Here is an 18,947-nt window from a genome sequence, read left to right as displayed (position 1 = left end):
ATTATCGAAAACATTTTGATTCACGTAAGTTTTTTCTTCAGTACATATCCTCGATTTTAAACAAAAGGAATCAATCAATACACCGGCACCAGCGCTAAAAATCAATAACCCAAGAGGTCAAGTCTCGTCTTTTCCCCTGGAAATAGATTTCTTCACCTTTTAAATAAACGTCGACTTCAAAATAATACAGTATAAATACCTTGTGTTCATTTTTTCTCGTTAATTAATCGAACGTAGTCGCCATGACATACTATTTACCATTATTGTTGTGTCTATATCTAATTTCCTTTTAACCTTGAAGCATTTCGATCTTCCAACTAGAAATCTGAACAATTATTTGTTGGTTATGTATAAACATTGAATTAAAATTGGAACCTTAAGCCGGTTCTGAATGATGGACATGCGCATTACCACTACGCGTTACGTCCGATCGTACCAGCAATTATTAATTAGTTACAATACTTTTTTAAAACTCGTCCTTGTTAATAAATATCATCTGTGTCGATTATTATCCTTCGAATATTAAATAAACTGTTTTTTCCCGTACTATAATACAGTTATCATGTAAATGTTTAGTCCTGTAAGATACTGACATATGCCATTTATTATTTAAAGCCCCGTATAATTTGCTTTCTAGCGTGGAAACGTGACGCATGCTCAATATCAGGAATTACTGTGTCGCATGGTCCTTGAATTTTACGCCGTTCACCATTTTCGTATTATCATTTACGCTATATCATTCTAACCAATTCCGAATTTAAATAAAAATACCTTTATTCGAAAAAATTGATATTGAAACGTATTAATCAAAAAAAAACGCATAATCGATTTGTACTACCCTGTATATAAAAGAAAAACGATGTAATCATTCACCAAAATAAACTTTTTAGGTTAAATAAACGTTTAAAGCGTTCATATAAATAAAATTTTCGTATAAACATATTTATAAATTTTTAAATACCCTGTATAATGTAACAAAAGCATTAAAAAAATTGTCACCAATACGAATTTTTGTATAATACATATCATTAAAAAAACGTTCCGGTTCGTAATAAATATACAACACCTCGTATAATAAAGATCATCAAGATATTTATAAATTTTTTGTTTATTTACACCCTAAATTGACAGAAATTTGTGTAAAATTGAATTTTCTACGTCTAAAGTCGTGTACCCTTGGAGATAACTACAGATCTAGACATCGACGATAAACAAAGACGAAGCGATACGTAACGTTATAAATTAAAGAGAGATAGATTGTGAGATCACAAAGTTCAACGATTTACCCCGTATAAATATTCACGATCCGAAACAACTACTCGTAAAACATTTGTAATATATTTGTTGGTTACATTGTTTTATTTCCATTCGCATTCCACAAATGATTTCACAATAATTTCATCACATAACGTTCGAAGTAAGATGGCCGATACAAACTTTCTTCTTTGAAAATTCAATATAGTAATTTGTAATTGTTCTTTATCGAACGAAATTTCAATTAACGTCGCTTACGTAATTTATCATTTTTGTTTGTTTAGAAATTGTTACGTAGACACAATCAATTACACTAGCCGATAAAAACATTGATTTTTTTTTATATTTTAAAATAATGACAAAACAATAAAACACCGGGTAATTAGGCAACACACTTTACTTTTAGATATATACCAAGATATATAACAAATAATATATTAAAAAAAATTAGAGAAAACTTATAATACAATAAGTAAACAAAATTATTTATTATCGTATTATAATTAATGTATATAACTTAATATATTTCTTGTACGTATCTTGAATGGATTTTGGGTCAAGGTTACGAAGTCATTTGTTGTTATAAGTAAAAAATTTTAATATTTTAAATATTCCATGACATAAATTATATTAAATTTAAACATTTAGTTACCATATTGAGTTATATAATTATGCAGTTGTTAAAAATCTTATAAACAGATTAAGGTGAATGGCAACGCGATCTCCCATTCACCATAATACGAACCGTGATCATTTCTAATAATCTCTGTTGCCTAATTTTGTAACTTACGGGTCTATTTAGCCACAAAACCCAACGACATCACGACCGGTTGCGTAACTTTGGGCATTCTTCCGCTTTCTTTTTGACACGCGTACAGGACTGAACTAAGTTATTAAAAATAATAATTTTTTCTTTCCTTAAAAACATTATATATGCAATCACTATTTTACGACTATTTTTATTATCAAATCGTCAATTATTCGTTTGAATAAATATCAATTATTAATTAATAGAAAATATTTCTCATTAATGGTATAAAACACCCGGTATAGATGAAGGGTTTTATATTGTCCATTGACATAGCGAGTGTAGAGAGAGAGAGATAGAAATTGTGGGAAAATACGAGAGCGAGAGAGATCGCATCTTCGTCCAGGCAAGCTGAGCGCGACGATTGATTCAATCGGAACGCGCCAGAACGGCACAAGAGACAACACCGAATTCTACCCCCGCCCCCAACCGCGACCGCATTCCAACCAGTGTTGCCAACAACAAACAGTTTACAGATTCATTAGTAATAATGCCACAAACTCCCGGCAAAGCCGAGTGAGATTATCCGTGGATGCTGGAAGAAGAGACTACAGGACAGGACTTACTACTCATTATACATTAAATTGAATTTCAGTATTTTATATTAATTTTTGAATAATTGAGCAGGTATTATTTTAACGCTGTTGTTGATTTTGAAATAATACAGGGTGAAATAGAAGGAGGATTATATTGAAAAAAAACGTTTTTTGAAATTATCTCAGAAATTAAAAAATTTGTTAGAAAAAATGTATTTGGAGTAAGCTATCGAAAATTGTTTTGTTTTGCAAAATTTATAAAAATATAATTCTATTGCAAATATATCAAGTGAATTATGATAATTTTCGATAAAACTTTATATTTTGAAAGTTTTTTCGTATTTTCTCATTTTTTTATACATTTTCGATTTATCCGTCAAAAATACCGGTTCTCATATTAATTTTCATTATATTAATCGAAATGTAAATAATAAAAATTTTATACGTAATCAAATGAATAGAGTACGTCCCTGAATTCAATTTCAAAAACATTGTAAATTGACAATGATTAATGTATTACCCTGTATAAATTTTATTTTTTCTGTAATTGTTCACGCCCTGTATCTTAAAACATTCTAAATAAAATATTCACAATTATTGATGAATTACCCTATATAAACGTTGTTTTTTGTGTTTTTTATTTACTAGTTACTCACAAAGTATAAATATTTATTTAATAAAAGTCGAAAAAACAATTGAAATTCTATTGGAAATATCTTAAAAGTGAATTTTATATTTGCAACGTTTTTTCGTATCTTCTCATTTTTTTTATATATATATTTTTATATTAAACACTCAAAAATACCGGTTCTCATATTAATTTTCATTATATTAATCGAAATGTAAATAATAAAATTTTTATACGTAAACAAATAAATAGAGTACGTCCCTGAATTGATAAATAGAGGAGGACTGACTATATGGCCGACAGTGATCTCACTTACGAAGAGAGAAATAGATGAATAGAGAGAGAGAGAGAGAGAGAGATACAGTGGCATTCTCACATTTACAGTAAAGTTGACTATTTCATTAAATAAATAATGTAAATATATATTTTTGAATGGAGATTTTTCAAAAATTAAATATAATAATAAACAAACTTGATATAAATCACACATTATAACAAAAAATATAGAAATCAAACCATCTAACCTAACCATCAATCATTTTGATTTTATTTCTAGTACAATCATTTTTTTTCTGTTGAAATAGGCGATAATTTGTAAAGAAATAATGATAGTACAAACAATTATTAGAAGAAATAGTAAGATTGTGAATTTAAAACAAAAAGATCGCAAAAATCATGACGTAGCTGTGAGTAATAATGAATCAGTAAAATATTAGAATCTTAAACCATGAGGTCACGACACAACAACGTTGCCGGATTTAAAAAAAAATAGTGTAAATATATACTTATAAGAAATAGGTTATGTTTATTTTCACACACCTAAAATGAATTGATAAAAACGAACTGGAATCACGTTAAGAACTGATATTCAAATAAAAAATAATAATAATAATAATAATGAGATGCTTTGCGTAGCAACAGTGGTAAACCGTTTCACAAATAACATGATATACTTTTAATATGAATTTTAATGGTATTTTCTTTTATCGACTATTCCAAGTAAGATGATATGGACGATGGAAAAAATACCAGGGCCGGCTTGTAAATATAAAACGATATAAATATAATTAATTTTTTTGTATATCTTTATTTTCTTTATCCCTTTTAGGTTTTTGGATCGTTTTCTGGTTGCAAATTTGTACGTGATCCCACGTATAATAACTTTATAGTCCATTCGTTATGTTTTCGAAGGAATTTTACTTGAATGGAAGCAATAAAAATAAGATATGAAATGAAATATTTCAATTTATCATAATATTTGTAAATAAATATTAAAATCAAGAAAAGCAGAAAGGAATCAAGAAAAAATTCCAGCTTTGCATTTTTTTAATTATAAACCTATTAGATAGGCAATCATTCATACATATTTTCACCCCTTTGTAACTATCAATTTCCGTTATTTCATTCGACTTAATATAATTTCTTCATGATCATTATGACGATAATATACATTCTGAAAAGAAATATCGAATTATTCCAAAACAATAAAAGGCTCTTTTAGAATTTCTACTCCATCTTGTTTTGATGAAATTTCAATTATTTATATTTATAAATAATTAAAAAAAAATTTTATATATCGGGTTGAAAATATTCTGTTTCGTAGATCCGACCCTGTATAGTTTGAGAAACAAAGGAATGCGATTCAGTTCACTTCGTTCCTTCTAACTGTATGATTATTGCCCAATGATAAACTTCTCGTTCTTTGTTAAAAGTAAAATACTCGTTTCATTTTTTTATTTATCACATACAGAAGTTATGAAAATATAAAATGTTTTAAAGAAATCTTTTAATTAATACTGTCATATATTCGATATATTTAGGTATAGATCGATGAACTATGTCCTACACTTTTTTAACAACAAGCGATTCTAATCACACTTGAATGACATAATTTTGTGGTTAAGTTCGAACAGGAAACGTCGATGGTAGTCAGAAACAGTGTTGCCATGGTGATATCATAATTTACGTGTAAAACAATAATTTTTTTTTATTTGGAAACGGAATAAGCAAGGATTTGTCATTTTTCTATAAGCATAACTTATATAGATGATATTATTATCATTAATTATATGTTACGACGGTTTTTTTTTCGTATTAAATTGTATTTTGTTTCATGCATTCATCCATTGTTATTTGTAATTTATTATTGGAGTTGATGAAGGTCAATTGAACGTGTTTTTGAAAACGTTACTATGTGGTATAGTATTTGTTCAAATAATACGTAAATTTATCGACAAAAGCAGAAAATTTTATATACTTAGAAACCCAAGCACGATATTTTAGAAATGGGAGATTAGAACAGGGGCGGCTCAAGCTTAAACGACCTACGAGTTTGAGAAAAATTATTTTTTCAATAATTACGTATACGAAATATTACGTATTAGGAATGAACTGTCAACATACAATATATTGAATGTGTCAACTGTCATTTATTCAGTTATCTATCAGTTAAATCATTTTGTGCTTTGCGTCAACTACGTTCCATGATGTCAGAACTATGACAGATGATAGATACGACCATAGATATCACAGAATACAAGATAATGACAGTTGAAGCAATTATAGAAAGAACGCATAAACATTTAGGGAGATTCCATTATAGTTTGTCGATTTTCTATAGTTTTAAGTTAATTTTTGATGATTCCCCGTATTCGTTTACTTTATTTTCGTTATTTTTATCGCGCGTTCTAACGAAAATTCCAGTTCCTTCCGTTAAAAGATCCTCTAGGTCGTTAGCTTGTTTAAAACAAATACTGCGATATGTTTTCGCCTAGTTTAACCGGCGATGACAAATTAGAAAGAGATTTGAGAAACAGAATGTTTTCATTTCGCGTCTTTAAGTCGATTTTCATTTTTTTTTTCGACGTTCATAAATACGAAAATAGTCTGTAACGTCTATTTAAAACACCCCATATTCACAGCTGCATCTGAAATTCTTCCTGGGTATTTATAGAGTAAAGGCAAGTCACAGACGAGTTGTGCCGAAATTAATTCGTCTACTTCAATACGAAATGTGATAAAGTATATTGAGAATCTATTCGTGTGGTAGAATGACCTACAACAATGCACGGAATCGTTGTTTTCGTAATTTAAACGAAAATAATTGCGCCAAGACGATCTGTTTGACAAATAATGAAATTGTTTACAAAACAATCCGATTGCTTCATTTCGTCGTCTAGAAATTTTATTGTACGTTGGGAAATTTTATGGTGCTTCAAAATTATGAAAAATACTCATAACCACCACTTTTTCTTTTTAATCTTCAGGGGCTGTATTTATAAGCAGAAAGAAAAAAATCAAATATCGACAATTATTAATGTATTACTCTGTATAACTTCGTCTTTTTTGCGCGTCCTGTATGTTAAAACATTAAAATCAATTCGAAAAAATTTGAAAATTGACATTGATTAATGTATTACCCTGTATAAATTTTATTTTTTATGCAATTATTCACGCCCTGTATCTTAAAACACTAAAATCAATTCGAAAAAATTTGAAAATTCACAATTATTAATGTATTACCCTGTATAACTTTATCTATTTTGCAATTATCACTCCCTGTATCTTAAAACACTTAAATCAATTCGAAAAAATTTGAATATTGACATTGATTAATGTATTACCCTGTATAAATTTTATTTTTTATGCAATTATTCACGCCCTGTATATTAAAACACTAAAATTAATTCGAAAAAATCAAATATTGACAATTATTAATGTCTACCCTGTATAACTTTATCTATTTTGCAATTATTCACGCCCTGTATCTTAAAACACTAAAATCAATTCGAAAAAATTTGAATATTGACATTGATTAATGTATTACCCTGTATAAATTTTATTTTTTATGCAATTATTCACGCCCTGTATATTAAAACACTAAAATTAATTCGAAAAAATCAAATATTGACAATTATTAATGTCTACCCTGTATAACTTTATCTATTTTGCAATTATTCACGCCCTGTATCTTAAAACACTAAAATCAATTCGAAAAAATTTGAAAATTGACATTGATTAATGTATTACCCTGTATAAATTTTATTTTTTATGCAATTATTCACGCCCTGTATATTAAAACACTAAAATTAATTCGAAAAAATTTGAATATTGACATTGATTAATGTATTACCCTGTATAAATTTTATTTTTTATGCAATTATTCACGCCCTGTATCTTAAAACACTAAAATCAATTCGAAAAAATTTGAAAATTCACAATTATTAATGTATTACCCTGTATAACTTTATCTATTTTGCAATTATTCACGCCCTGTATCTTAAAACACTAAAATCAATTCGAAAAAATTTGAATATTGACATTGATTAATGTATTACCCTGTATAAATTTTATTTTTTATGCAATTATTCACGCCCTGTATATTAAAACACTAAAATTAATTCGAAAAAATCAAATATTGACAATTATTAATGTCTACCCTGTATAACTTTATCTATTTTGCAATTATTCACGCCCTGTATCTTAAAACACTAAAATCAATTCGAAAAAATTTGAAAATTGACATTGATTAATGTATTACCCTGTATAAATTTTATTTTTTATGCAATTATTCACGCCCTGTATATTAAAACACTAAAATTAATTCGAAAAAATCAAATATTGACAATTATTAATGTCTACCCTGTATAACTTTATCTATTTTGCAATTATTCACGCCCTGTATCTTAAAACACTAAAATCAATTCGAAAAAATTTGAAAATTGACATTGATTAATGTATTACCCTGTATAAATTTTATTTTTTATGCAATTATTCACGCCCTGTATATTAAAACACTAAAATCAATTCGAAAAAATTTGAAAATTGACATTGATTAATGTATTACCCTGTATAAATTTTATTTTTTATGCAATTATTCACGCCCTGTATATTAAAACACTAAAATCAATTCGAAAAAATCAAATATTGACAATTATTAATGTCTACCCTGTATAACTTTATCTATTTTGCAATTATTCACGCCCTGTATCTTAAAACACTAAAATCAATTCGAAAAAATTTGAAAATTGACATTAATTAATGTATTACCCTGTATAAATTTTATTTTTTATGCAATTATTCACGCCCTGTATATTAAAACACTAAAATCAATTTCGAAAAAATCAAATATTGACAATTATTAATGTCTACCCTGTATAACTTTATCTATTTTGCAATTATTCACGCCCTGTATCTTAAAACACTAACATCAATTCGAAAAAATTTGAAAATTGACATTGATTAATGTATTACCCTGTATAACTTTATCTATTTTGCAATTATCACTCCCTGTATCTTAAAACACTTAAATCAATTCGAAAAAATTTGAAAATTGACATTGATTAATGTATTACCCTGTATAAATTTTATTTTTTATGCAATTATTCACGCCCTGTATATTAAAACACTAAAATCAATTCGAAAAAATTTGAAAATTGACATTGATTAATGTATTACCCTGTATAACTTTATCTATTTTGCAATTATCACTCCCTGTATCTTAAAACACTTGAATCAATTCGAAAAAATTTGAAAATTGACATTGATTAATGTATTACCCTGTATAAATTTTATTTTTTATGCAATTATTCACGCCCTGTATATTAAAACACTAAAATCAATTTCGAAAAAATCAAATATTGACAATTATTAATGTCTACCCTGTATAACTTTATCTATTTTGCAATTATTCACGCCCTGTATCTTAAAACACTAACATCAATTCGAAAAAATTTGAATATTGACATTGATTAATGTATTACCCTGTATAAATTTTATTTTTTATGCAATTATTCACGCCCTGTATATTAAAACACTAAAATCAATTCGAAAACATCAAATATTGACAATTATTAATGTATTACCCTGTATAACTTTATCTATTTTGCAATTATTGACGCCCTGTATCTTAAAACACTGAAATCAATTCGAAAAAATTTGATTATTGACATTGATTAATGTATTACCCTGTATAAATTTTATTTTTTATGCAATTATTCACGCCCTGTATATTAAAACACTAAAATCAATTTCCAAAAAATCAAATATTGACAATTAATAATGTATTACCCTGTATAACTTTATCTATTTTGCAATTATCACTCCCTGTATCTTAAAACACTTAAATCAATTCGAAAAAATTTGAAAATTGACATTGATTAATGTATTACCCTGTATAAATTTTATTTTTTATGCAATTATTCACGCCCTGTATATTAAAACACTAAAATCAATTTCGAAAAAATCAAATATTGACAATTATTAATGTCTACCCTGTATAACTTTATCTATTTTGCAATTATTCACGCCCTGTATCTTAAAACACTAAAATCAATTCGAAAAAATTTGAATATTGACATTGATTAATGTATTACCCTGTATAAATTTTATTTTTTATGCAATTATTCACGCCCTGTATATTAAAACACTAAAATCAATTCGAAAAAATTTGAAAATTGACATTGATTAATGTATTACCCTATATAAATTTTAATTTTCATGCAATTATTCACGCCCTGTATATTAAAACACTAAAATCAATTCGAAAACATCAAATATTGACAATTATTAATGTCTACCCTGTATAACTTTATTTATTTTGCAATTATCACTCCCTGTATCTTAAAACACTTAAATCAATTCGAAAAAATTTGAAAATTGACATTGATTAATGTATTACCCTGTATAAATTTTATTTTTTATGCAATTATTCACGCCCTGTATATTAAAACACTAAAATCAATTTCGAAAAAATCAAATATTGACAATTATTAATGTATTACCCTGTATAACTTTATCTATTTTGCAATTATTGACGCCCTGTATCTTAAAACACTGAAATCAATTCGAAAAAATTTGATTATTGACATTGATTAATGTATTACCCTGTATAAATTTTATTTTTTATGCAATTATTCACGCCCTGTATATTAAAACACTAAAATCAATTTCCAAAAAATCAAATATTGACAATTAATAATGTATTACCCTGTATAACTTTATCTATTTTGCAATTATTCACGCCCTGTATATTAAAACACTAAAATCAATTCGAAAAAATTTGAAAATTGACATTGATTAATGTATTACCCTGTATAAATTTTATTTTTTATGCAATTATTCACGCCCTGTATATTAAAACACTAAAATCAATTTCCAAAAAATCAAATATAGACAATTATTAATGTATTACCCTGTATAACTTTAATTTTTCTGCAACTATTCACACCCTGTATCTCAAAATATTAAAATAAATTTAAAAAAAACTTGAAAACTGTATAAAATTTATTTTTTCTGCACGTATTTTAAAACAATCTGAATCAAATATTCACAATTATTGATGAATTTCCCTGTATAAACGTTGTTTTTTGTGTTTTTGACTTACATCAATGTTTGTGTGTATTTTTTTTGATATAATATGAACATTTTTCTATTGAAAGGTGCTTCCTATATGAGATTTTAATATTTTCATTATACCAATTTTTTGAAAATGTGATATGGATTTATAAATGTTTTTTCGGATTTATTAAAATAGATCGAGTGCAATTCGTTTATTCTACAAATAGACGCGTTTTTGTGTTGATCGGTGTTAACGGCCTCATCCACGACCTAGAGACGGTACTGAGATAAATTTTTTGTAACAAATAACGGGTATGAGTTGATACTCACGAACACCCATTGTATCTCTATGTGAAATCTCTATTTGCTTTACTAGATAAGTACATTCCAACCACATACAGAACCACAGATCTCCTTCCAACAATATAACCTATGAATATCAACAAGATTAATAACACCGACGCCATCTTTGATTCTATTTATTATTTTCAACTTTAATTAATAATTAATCGGTAGTTTAAACCATAAATAACGTGCTTATTTTTCAATATTTTCAAATATTCATATATCAATAAAATTTTACAATTAATTAACGATAAATACATAGAAAAAAAATCAAATTAGGTTTGAAGTATATGATCCATAGATATAGATGGATTTTATAACTTCGTCCTATAATAATTTAATTCTTTAAATATCTATATGTGTGTGTGTGTGTGTGTGTGTGTGTGTATGTATGTGTGTGTGTGAACTTAGTTCTTCTCCTAAAGAATTAATTCTTTTGTCATGGTCTGTTTGCCCGGATAATAGAAAAATACCTGTCTGTAATGAGCGGGGGAAATAACTGCACAAATATTTTAAAAAATAATCCTTACAAAAATATTTTTATAATACTATTCTTATCATTTTTACGTACTATGTAAATAAAATTGCTTTTAAAACGAATTATTGTATCTTTTTGATTTAGTACGGTCAATAGACATCGAATACGAGGGTTGTTAGTAAAGTTTTGAGATATACTTATTAAAACATATAATTATAATTGAATTGTTGTTTTCCGCTTGATTTTTTCGAAAATTTTTGGTAAACAATTGTTGGTTTACCAGAATTGAGCGTTCTACGTTGCTGTAATTGAACAGGTAAACAGTCGTTATCAATACTTGAGAAACAAAGATTAAATAAAATCGGTACGGTGCAATTGGTCTATACGCCGCCTACTATAGATGTAGATAGAGGTTATTGAGCCCTCTAAAGTTGTATATACCGAGAAAATCGACTGTTGTTTATAAAGTTAGGATATTTAAGAAGGAAATATTTGTATTTATATATTAATCTTAATTGACGTATGTCAATACGTCAATTTGACATTGACTATGATTTTCTTTTGTAAATGATGGTTAGAATTATTTTTTATTAAAATTTTACGTAGTGCATCGAAATGAATAAGAAAAAATTGGCGATTACAAAATTTTTGATACCTTTCGAATCGGTGACGTCATGTAATAGAAATTTGGGGTGGTTTACTAAGGTCCCTAAGGCTCCTCCCGATAATATATTTGGGGTTCTCGATGCTTACAATAAAGATAAATCAAAAGAAAAAGTTAATCTCACGGTGGGGGCTTACAGGTGAGTAATAATATTGAAAATTTACGTAAAGTTTTTTCTAATAAATTTTTTTTTAAAATATTCAGAGACGATAATGGTAAACCGTATGTTTTGCAAACAGTCAGGGAGGCCGAAAAAAGAATCAGATGCAAAAATATGAATAAGGAATATTTGGGTTTATTGGGGAATTTGAATTTTAATAAATTGACTTTCAATTTCGCGTTGGGGGAAGATAACAAATTTTTGAAAAACGGTCGGGCGGCTTTGTGTCAAAGTTTATCAGGTACGGGCGCTGTATTTATAGCCGCCGTTTTTTTGAGCACGTTTTTTCCGAAAAATAAAGTTGCTTACGTTTCCAAACCGACTTGGGGCAATCATATCAGTCTTTTGGAAAGAGCCGGATTGTGCGTTAAAACCTACAGGTAAGATACGATGAAAATTATTTCAGATCTTTTTTTTTTTGGTGGCTCCAGAGGGTGTTTCATCACCAAAAGTCGAAACGAGTCTGTTTAAATCAAGTCAAAAGTCATCAACTTACTTTTTCTGACGCACAGTCGATTTTGGACGATTTTTTCGAAATTAATCTTGTAGTGAAGCACGATCACGATTTAATTCGGAATACCATTGAAATACGGTGACTCTAGATGGTGTTTCATCACCAAAAGTCGAAACGAGTCAGTTTAAATCAAGTCGAAAGTCATCAACTTACTTTTTCTGACACACAGTCGATTTTGGACGATTTTTTCGAAATTAATCTTGTAGTGAAGCACGATCACGATTTAATTCGGAATACCATTGAAATACGGTGACTCTAGATGGTGTTTCATCACCAAAAGTCGAAACGAGTCAGTTTAAATCAAGTCGAAAGTCATCAACTTTCTTTTTCTGACACACAGTCGATTTTGGACGATTTTTTCGAAATTAATCTTGTAGTGAAGCACGATCACGATTTAATTCGGAATACCATTGAAATACGGTGACTCTAGATGGTGTTTCATCACCAAAAGTCGAAACGAGTCAGTTTAAATCAAGTCGAAAGTCATCAACTTACTTTTTCTGACGCACAGTCGATTTTGGACGATTTTTTCGAAATTAATCTTGTAGTGAAGCACGATCACGATTTAATTCGGAATACCATTGAAATACGGTGACTCTAGAAGGTGTTTCATCACCAAAAGTCGAAACGAGTCTGTTTAAATCAAGTCAAAAGTAATCAACTTACTTTTTCTGACGCACAGTCGATTTTGGACGATTTTTTCGAAATTAATCTTGTAGTGAAGCACGATCACGATTTAATTCAAAATACCATTGAAATACGGTGACTCTAGAAGGTGTTTCATCACCAAAAGTCGAAACGAGTCTGTTTAAATCAAGTCGAAAGTCATCAACTTACTTTTTCTGACGCACAGTCGATTTTGGACGATTTTTTCGAAATTAATCTTGTAGTGAAGCACGATCACGATTTAATTCGGAATACCATTGAAATACGGTGACTCTAGAAGGTGTTTCATCACCGAAAGTCAAAACGAATCAGTTTAAATCAAGTCGAAAGTCATCAACTTACTTTTTCTGACGCACAGTCGATTTTGGACGATTTTTTCGAAATTAATCTTGTAGTGAAGCACGATCACGATTTAATTCGGAATACCATTGAAATACGGTGACTCTAGATGGTGTTTCATCACCAAAAGTCGAAACGAGTCTGTTTAAATCAAGTCGAAAGTCATCAACTTACTTTTTCTGACACACAGTCGATTTTGGACGATTTTTTCGAAATTAATCTTGTAGTGAAGCACGATCACGATTTAATTCGGAATACCATTGAAATACGGTGACTCTAGATGGTGTTTCATCACCAAAAGTCGAAACGAGTCAGTTTAAATCAAGTCGAAAGTCATCAACTTACTTTTTCTGACGCACAGTCGATTTTGGACGATTTTTTCGAAATTAATCTTGTAGTGAAGCACGATCACGATTTAATTCGGAATACCATTGAAATACGGTGACTCTAGAAGGTGTTTCATCACCAAAAGTCGAAACGAGTCTGTTTAAATCAAGTCAAAAGTAATCAACTTACTTTTTCTGACGCACAGTCGATTTTGGACGATTTTTTCGAAATTAATCTTGTAGTGAAGCACGATCACGATTTAATTCGGAATACCATTGAAATACGGTGACTCTAGATGGTGTTTCATCACCAAAAGTCGAAACGAGTCAGTTTAAATCAAGTCGAAAGTCATCAACTTACTTTTTCTGACGCACAGTCGATTTTGGACGATTTTTTCGAAATTAATCTTGTAGTGAAGCACGATCACGATTTAATTCGGAATACCATTGAAATACGGTGACTCTAGATGGTGTTTCATCACCAAAAGTCGAAACGAGTCAGTTTAAATCAAGTCGAAAGTCATCAACTTACTTTTTCTGACACACAGTCGATTTTGGACGATTTTTTCGAAATTAATCTTGTAGTGAAGCACGATCACGATTTAATTCGGAATACCATTGAAATACGGTGACTCTAGATGGTGTTTCATCACCAAAAGTCGAAACGAGTCAGTTTAAATCAAGTCGAAAGTCATCAACTTTCTTTTTCTGACACACAGTCGATTTTGGACGATTTTTTCGAAATTAATCTTGTAGTGAAGCACGATCACGATTTAATTCGGAATACCATTGAAATACGGTGACTCTAGATGGTGTTTCATCACCAAAAGTCGAAACGAGTCAGTTTAAATCAAGTCGAAAGTCATCAACTTACTTTTTCTGACGCACAGTCGATTTTGGACGATTTTTTCGAAATTAATCTTGTAGTGAAGCACGATCACGATTTAATTCGGAATACCATTGAAATACGGTGACTCTAGAAGGTGTTTCATCACCAAAAGTCGAAACGAGTCTGTTTAAATCAAGTCAAAAGTAATCAACTTACTTTTTCTGACGCACAGTCGATTTTGGACGATTTTTTCGAAATTAATCTTGTAGTGAAGCACGATCACGATTTAATTCAAAATACCATTGAAATACGGTGACTCTAGAAGGTGTTTCATCACCAAAAGTCGAAACGAGTCTGTTTAAATCAAGTCGAAAGTCATCAACTTACTTTTTCTGACGCACAGTCGATTTTGGACGATTTTTTCGAAATTAATCTTGTAGTGAAGCACGATCACGATTTAATTCGGAATACCATTGAAATACGGTGACTCTAGAAGGTGTTTCATCACCGAAAGTCAAAACGAATCAGTTTAAATCAAGTCGAAAGTCATCAACTTACTTTTTCTGACGCACAGTCGATTTTGGACGATTTTTTCGAAATTAATCTTGTAGTGAAGCACGATCACGATTTAATTCGGAATACCATTGAAATACGGTGACTCTAGATGGTGTTTCATCACCAAAAGTCGAAACGAGTCTGTTTAAATCAAGTCGAAAGTCATCAACTTACTTTTTCTGACACACAGTCGATTTTGGACGATTTTTTCGAAATTAATCTTGTAGTGAAGCACGATCACGATTTAATTCGGAATACCATTGAAATACGGTGACTCTAGATGGTGTTTCATCACCAAAAGTCGAAACGAGTCAGTTTAAATCAAGTCGAAAGTCATCAACTTACTTTTTCTGACGCACAGTCGATTTTGGACGATTTTTTCGAAATTAATCTTGTAGTGAAGCACGATCACGATTTAATTCGGAATACCATTGAAATACGGTGACTCTAGAAGGTGTTTCATCACCAAAAGTCGAAACGAGTCTGTTTAAATCAAGTCAAAAGTAATCAACTTAGTTTTTCTGACGCACAGTCGATTTTGGACGATTTTTTCGAAATTAATCTTGTAGTGAAGCACGATCACGATTTAATTCGGAATACCATTGAAATACGGTGACTCTAGATGGTGTTTCATCACCGAAAGTCGAAACGAATCAGTTTAAATCAAGTCGAAAGTCATTATATGAAGGGAATTTATCAGTAAATCATTAAATCTTTGTAGAAATTGTAAGTAAATACGAGGGTTTTTAGAAAAGTTTGAGGAATTAAAAATATTTACACTCAATCAAATTTATTATTTAATATCTATTCGTTTTATTATCAGGTATTATAATACAGAAAAAGTGGCGATAGATTTCGAAGGGATGTTAGATGACATCAACAAAATGCCCGACGAATGTATCATATTATTTCACGCCGCCGCCCACAATCCCACAGGATTCGATCCCAATTGTGAGCAATGGCAACAATTAGCCGATTTATGTAAAAAAAAATCTTTATACGTCATATTCGATAACGCTTATCAAGGTTTCGCTACCGGGGATGCCGAAAGAGACGCCACGTCCATACGTATTTTCGCCGAAAATGACATCAACATGGCGATATGTCAAAGTTTTTCCAAAAACATGGGTAAGTTAGGTCATTGAACTCCATATAAGGCGAATTGAGCCTTATTATACGAGGGTGGTCCCACAAGTACCTGGCCCGACCTAGAGATGGCAGCATATGTTTAGAGAGAGACCGCGTTGTCTAGTATTAATTTGACGGCTAACAGACATTGAAGGCATTTCAAAAAGTGTGGTACCTTCAACGGCGAGCGCAGAAATCGAGCGAAAACTACCGCAATTCGCTAAAAAGCCGATTTTGTTCCATCGAGAAAATCCGTCAGGTTAGTTCGCCAGATTTAGCCCCTTCGGATTAATTTCCGTTCCCAGACTTCGAAAAAATAGCTCGGTGGTCAAAGATATTTTCCAATAATGAAGAGGTAAGTTGAGGAGTTGGTCCAAGTACTTTTTGGACCACTCTCGTATCGTTACTAATTTGTTTTATCTAATTATCACCATACAAAATTGATATTCATATACTTATAAATGAAGAGCGGATTCTTTATTGAAAGTTCAAGTTTTATTAACGGATTCCGGTCGTTCAGAACGCAACGCGTCGACAACAGAGCCCGTTTTTAAGAATTTCCGGTACGTCGTCGACATTTTGTAGCGGCGACTTCGAGAATAGTTACTTGAAACTTGTCATTATGCCACAGACACCAACTGTCTGAGTGTCTGAGGTACGAACATGCTTTTTTACTGCGTGAAGAAGACGCGGACGGTAAATTCGATAGAAAATGCGTTTCGGCGTTCAACGTAAAGAATTTATCCCCGCAATCGCCACTAATACCACATTATCTTTAATGGTTACGGGTTGCGGTCGTTCAGAACGCGACGCGTCGACAACAGAGCCCGTTTTTAAGAATTTCCGGAACGTCGTCGACATTTTGTAGCGGCGACTTCGAGAATAGTTACTTGAAACTTGTCATTATGCCACAGACACCAACTGTCTGAGTGTCTGAGGTACGAACATGCTTTTTTACTGCGTGAAGAAGACGCGGACGGTAAATTCGATAGAATATGCGTTTCGGCGTTCATCGTAAAAAAATTATTCCCGCAATCGCCACTAATACCACATTATCTTTAATGGTTACGGGTTGCGGTCGTTCAGAACGCGACGCGTCGACAACAGAGCCCGTTTTTAAGAATTTCCGGAACGTCGTCGACATTTTGTAGTGGCGACTTCGAAAATAGTTACTTGAAACTTGTCATTATGCCACAGACACCAACTGTCTGAGTGTCTGAGGTACGAACATGCTTTTTTACTGCGTGAAGAAGACGCGGACGGTAAATTCGATAGAATATGCGTTTCGGCGTTCATCGTAAAAAAATTATTCCCGCAATCGCCACTAATACCACATTATCTTTAATGGTTACGGGTTGCGGTCGTTCAGAACGCGACGCGTCGACAACAGAGCCCGTTTTTAAGAATTTCCGGAACGTCGTCGACATTTTGTAGCGGCGACTTCGGGAATCGGTAGATACTCGAAGCAGACACAACTATCCGAGGTACGAACAAGTTTTTTCGACGACGTCGCCGGTTTTAGACCAATTTTCCATCCAAATATTTCGCATATGAATCCTCTCTTTAGTTATAAGCAAAATTATATATTTTTCTACTAATTCGACATGGAATAATCAGGTTTGTATGGAGAACGAATCGGTTGTTGCGCTTTCATAACCGACGGTCCCGCAGAAACCGAAATAGCAGAGTCCCAATTAAAGTTTATCACCAGATCGATGTACTCCAACCCGCCGATACACGGCGCCAGAATCGTCGAAGAAATATTATCGAATGTCGATTTGAAAAACAGATGGTTGCAAGAGGTAAAGAAAATGGCGGAACGCATGAGGAGCATGCGCGCGAGTTTACGCGACGGGATCGTCAGAGCCGGTTCGAAACTGAATTGGGACCACATCACCAATCAAATCGGCATGTTCTCCTTTACGGGGGTGAAAAAAGAAGCCGTCGCCAAGCTCAAGAAGGATTTCCACGTGTATCTTTTGAATAGCGGACGGATATCCGTTTCCGGATTGAATAGTAAGAACGTCGAGTACGTGGGGGCGGCTTTTCACAAAGTTACCTCCGTTTGATTGTTTTTTATTGTCTTGATATCATTAAAATCCTTGTCTAGATCGTGATATTTTCTTTGTGCAAAGCGATTATCCTTTCGAGGACTCGAAACAGGTAAAAATCGCCGGGGTTCGAATCTGCAGATGATTCGGCCACCGAGGTCGCCCGATTTCGATTCGTTCGAATTGTTGCGGGAGTTATATCGATTATTCCAACGATAGTTATTTCTAAGGACATTTGAGGATAATTGGCTTATGTTTTCGCCCCCGCGGCTCAACCCTCTCGCCCATGGTAAGGGGTTTAAGTTAAATGAAACATCAAGAAACCCAG

General features: G+C 31.2%; 1 protein-coding gene across 1 annotated transcript; it reads left to right on the top strand.

Annotated features, from left to right (window-relative positions):
• Positions 1-12,002: 12,002 nt before the first annotated feature.
• Positions 12,003-18,637, top strand: LOC130447812 (aspartate aminotransferase, mitochondrial-like). The gene is made up of 4 exons (XM_056784838.1): positions 12,003-12,190; positions 12,256-12,591; positions 16,264-16,568; positions 18,186-18,637. Exons 1-4 carry the CDS (start codon positions 12,003-12,005, stop codon positions 18,635-18,637), a joined length of 1,281 nt encoding a protein of 426 aa, XP_056640816.1.
• The last annotated feature ends 310 nt before the right edge of the window (positions 18,638-18,947 follow it).

The sequence above is a fragment of the Diorhabda sublineata genome, chromosome 8, assembly GCF_026230105.1.
Source record: "Diorhabda sublineata isolate icDioSubl1.1 chromosome 8, icDioSubl1.1, whole genome shotgun sequence".
Lineage (NCBI taxonomy): Eukaryota > Metazoa > Arthropoda > Insecta > Coleoptera > Chrysomelidae > Diorhabda > Diorhabda sublineata.
This window is presented reverse-complemented; position numbering and strand designations above follow the sequence as displayed.

Coding starts and splice junctions, on each gene's coding strand:
- LOC130447812 (XM_056784838.1), top strand. CDS start 12,003: ATGAATAAGAAAAAATTGGCGATTACAAAATTTTTGATACCTTTCGAA. Junction 12,592..16,263: donor TTGTGCGTTAAAACCTACAG/GTAAGATACGAT, acceptor TTTTATTATCAG/GTATTATAATACAGAAAAAG. Junction 16,569..18,185: donor AAGTTTTTCCAAAAACATGG/GTAAGTTAGGTC, acceptor TGGAATAATCAG/GTTTGTATGGAGAACGAATC.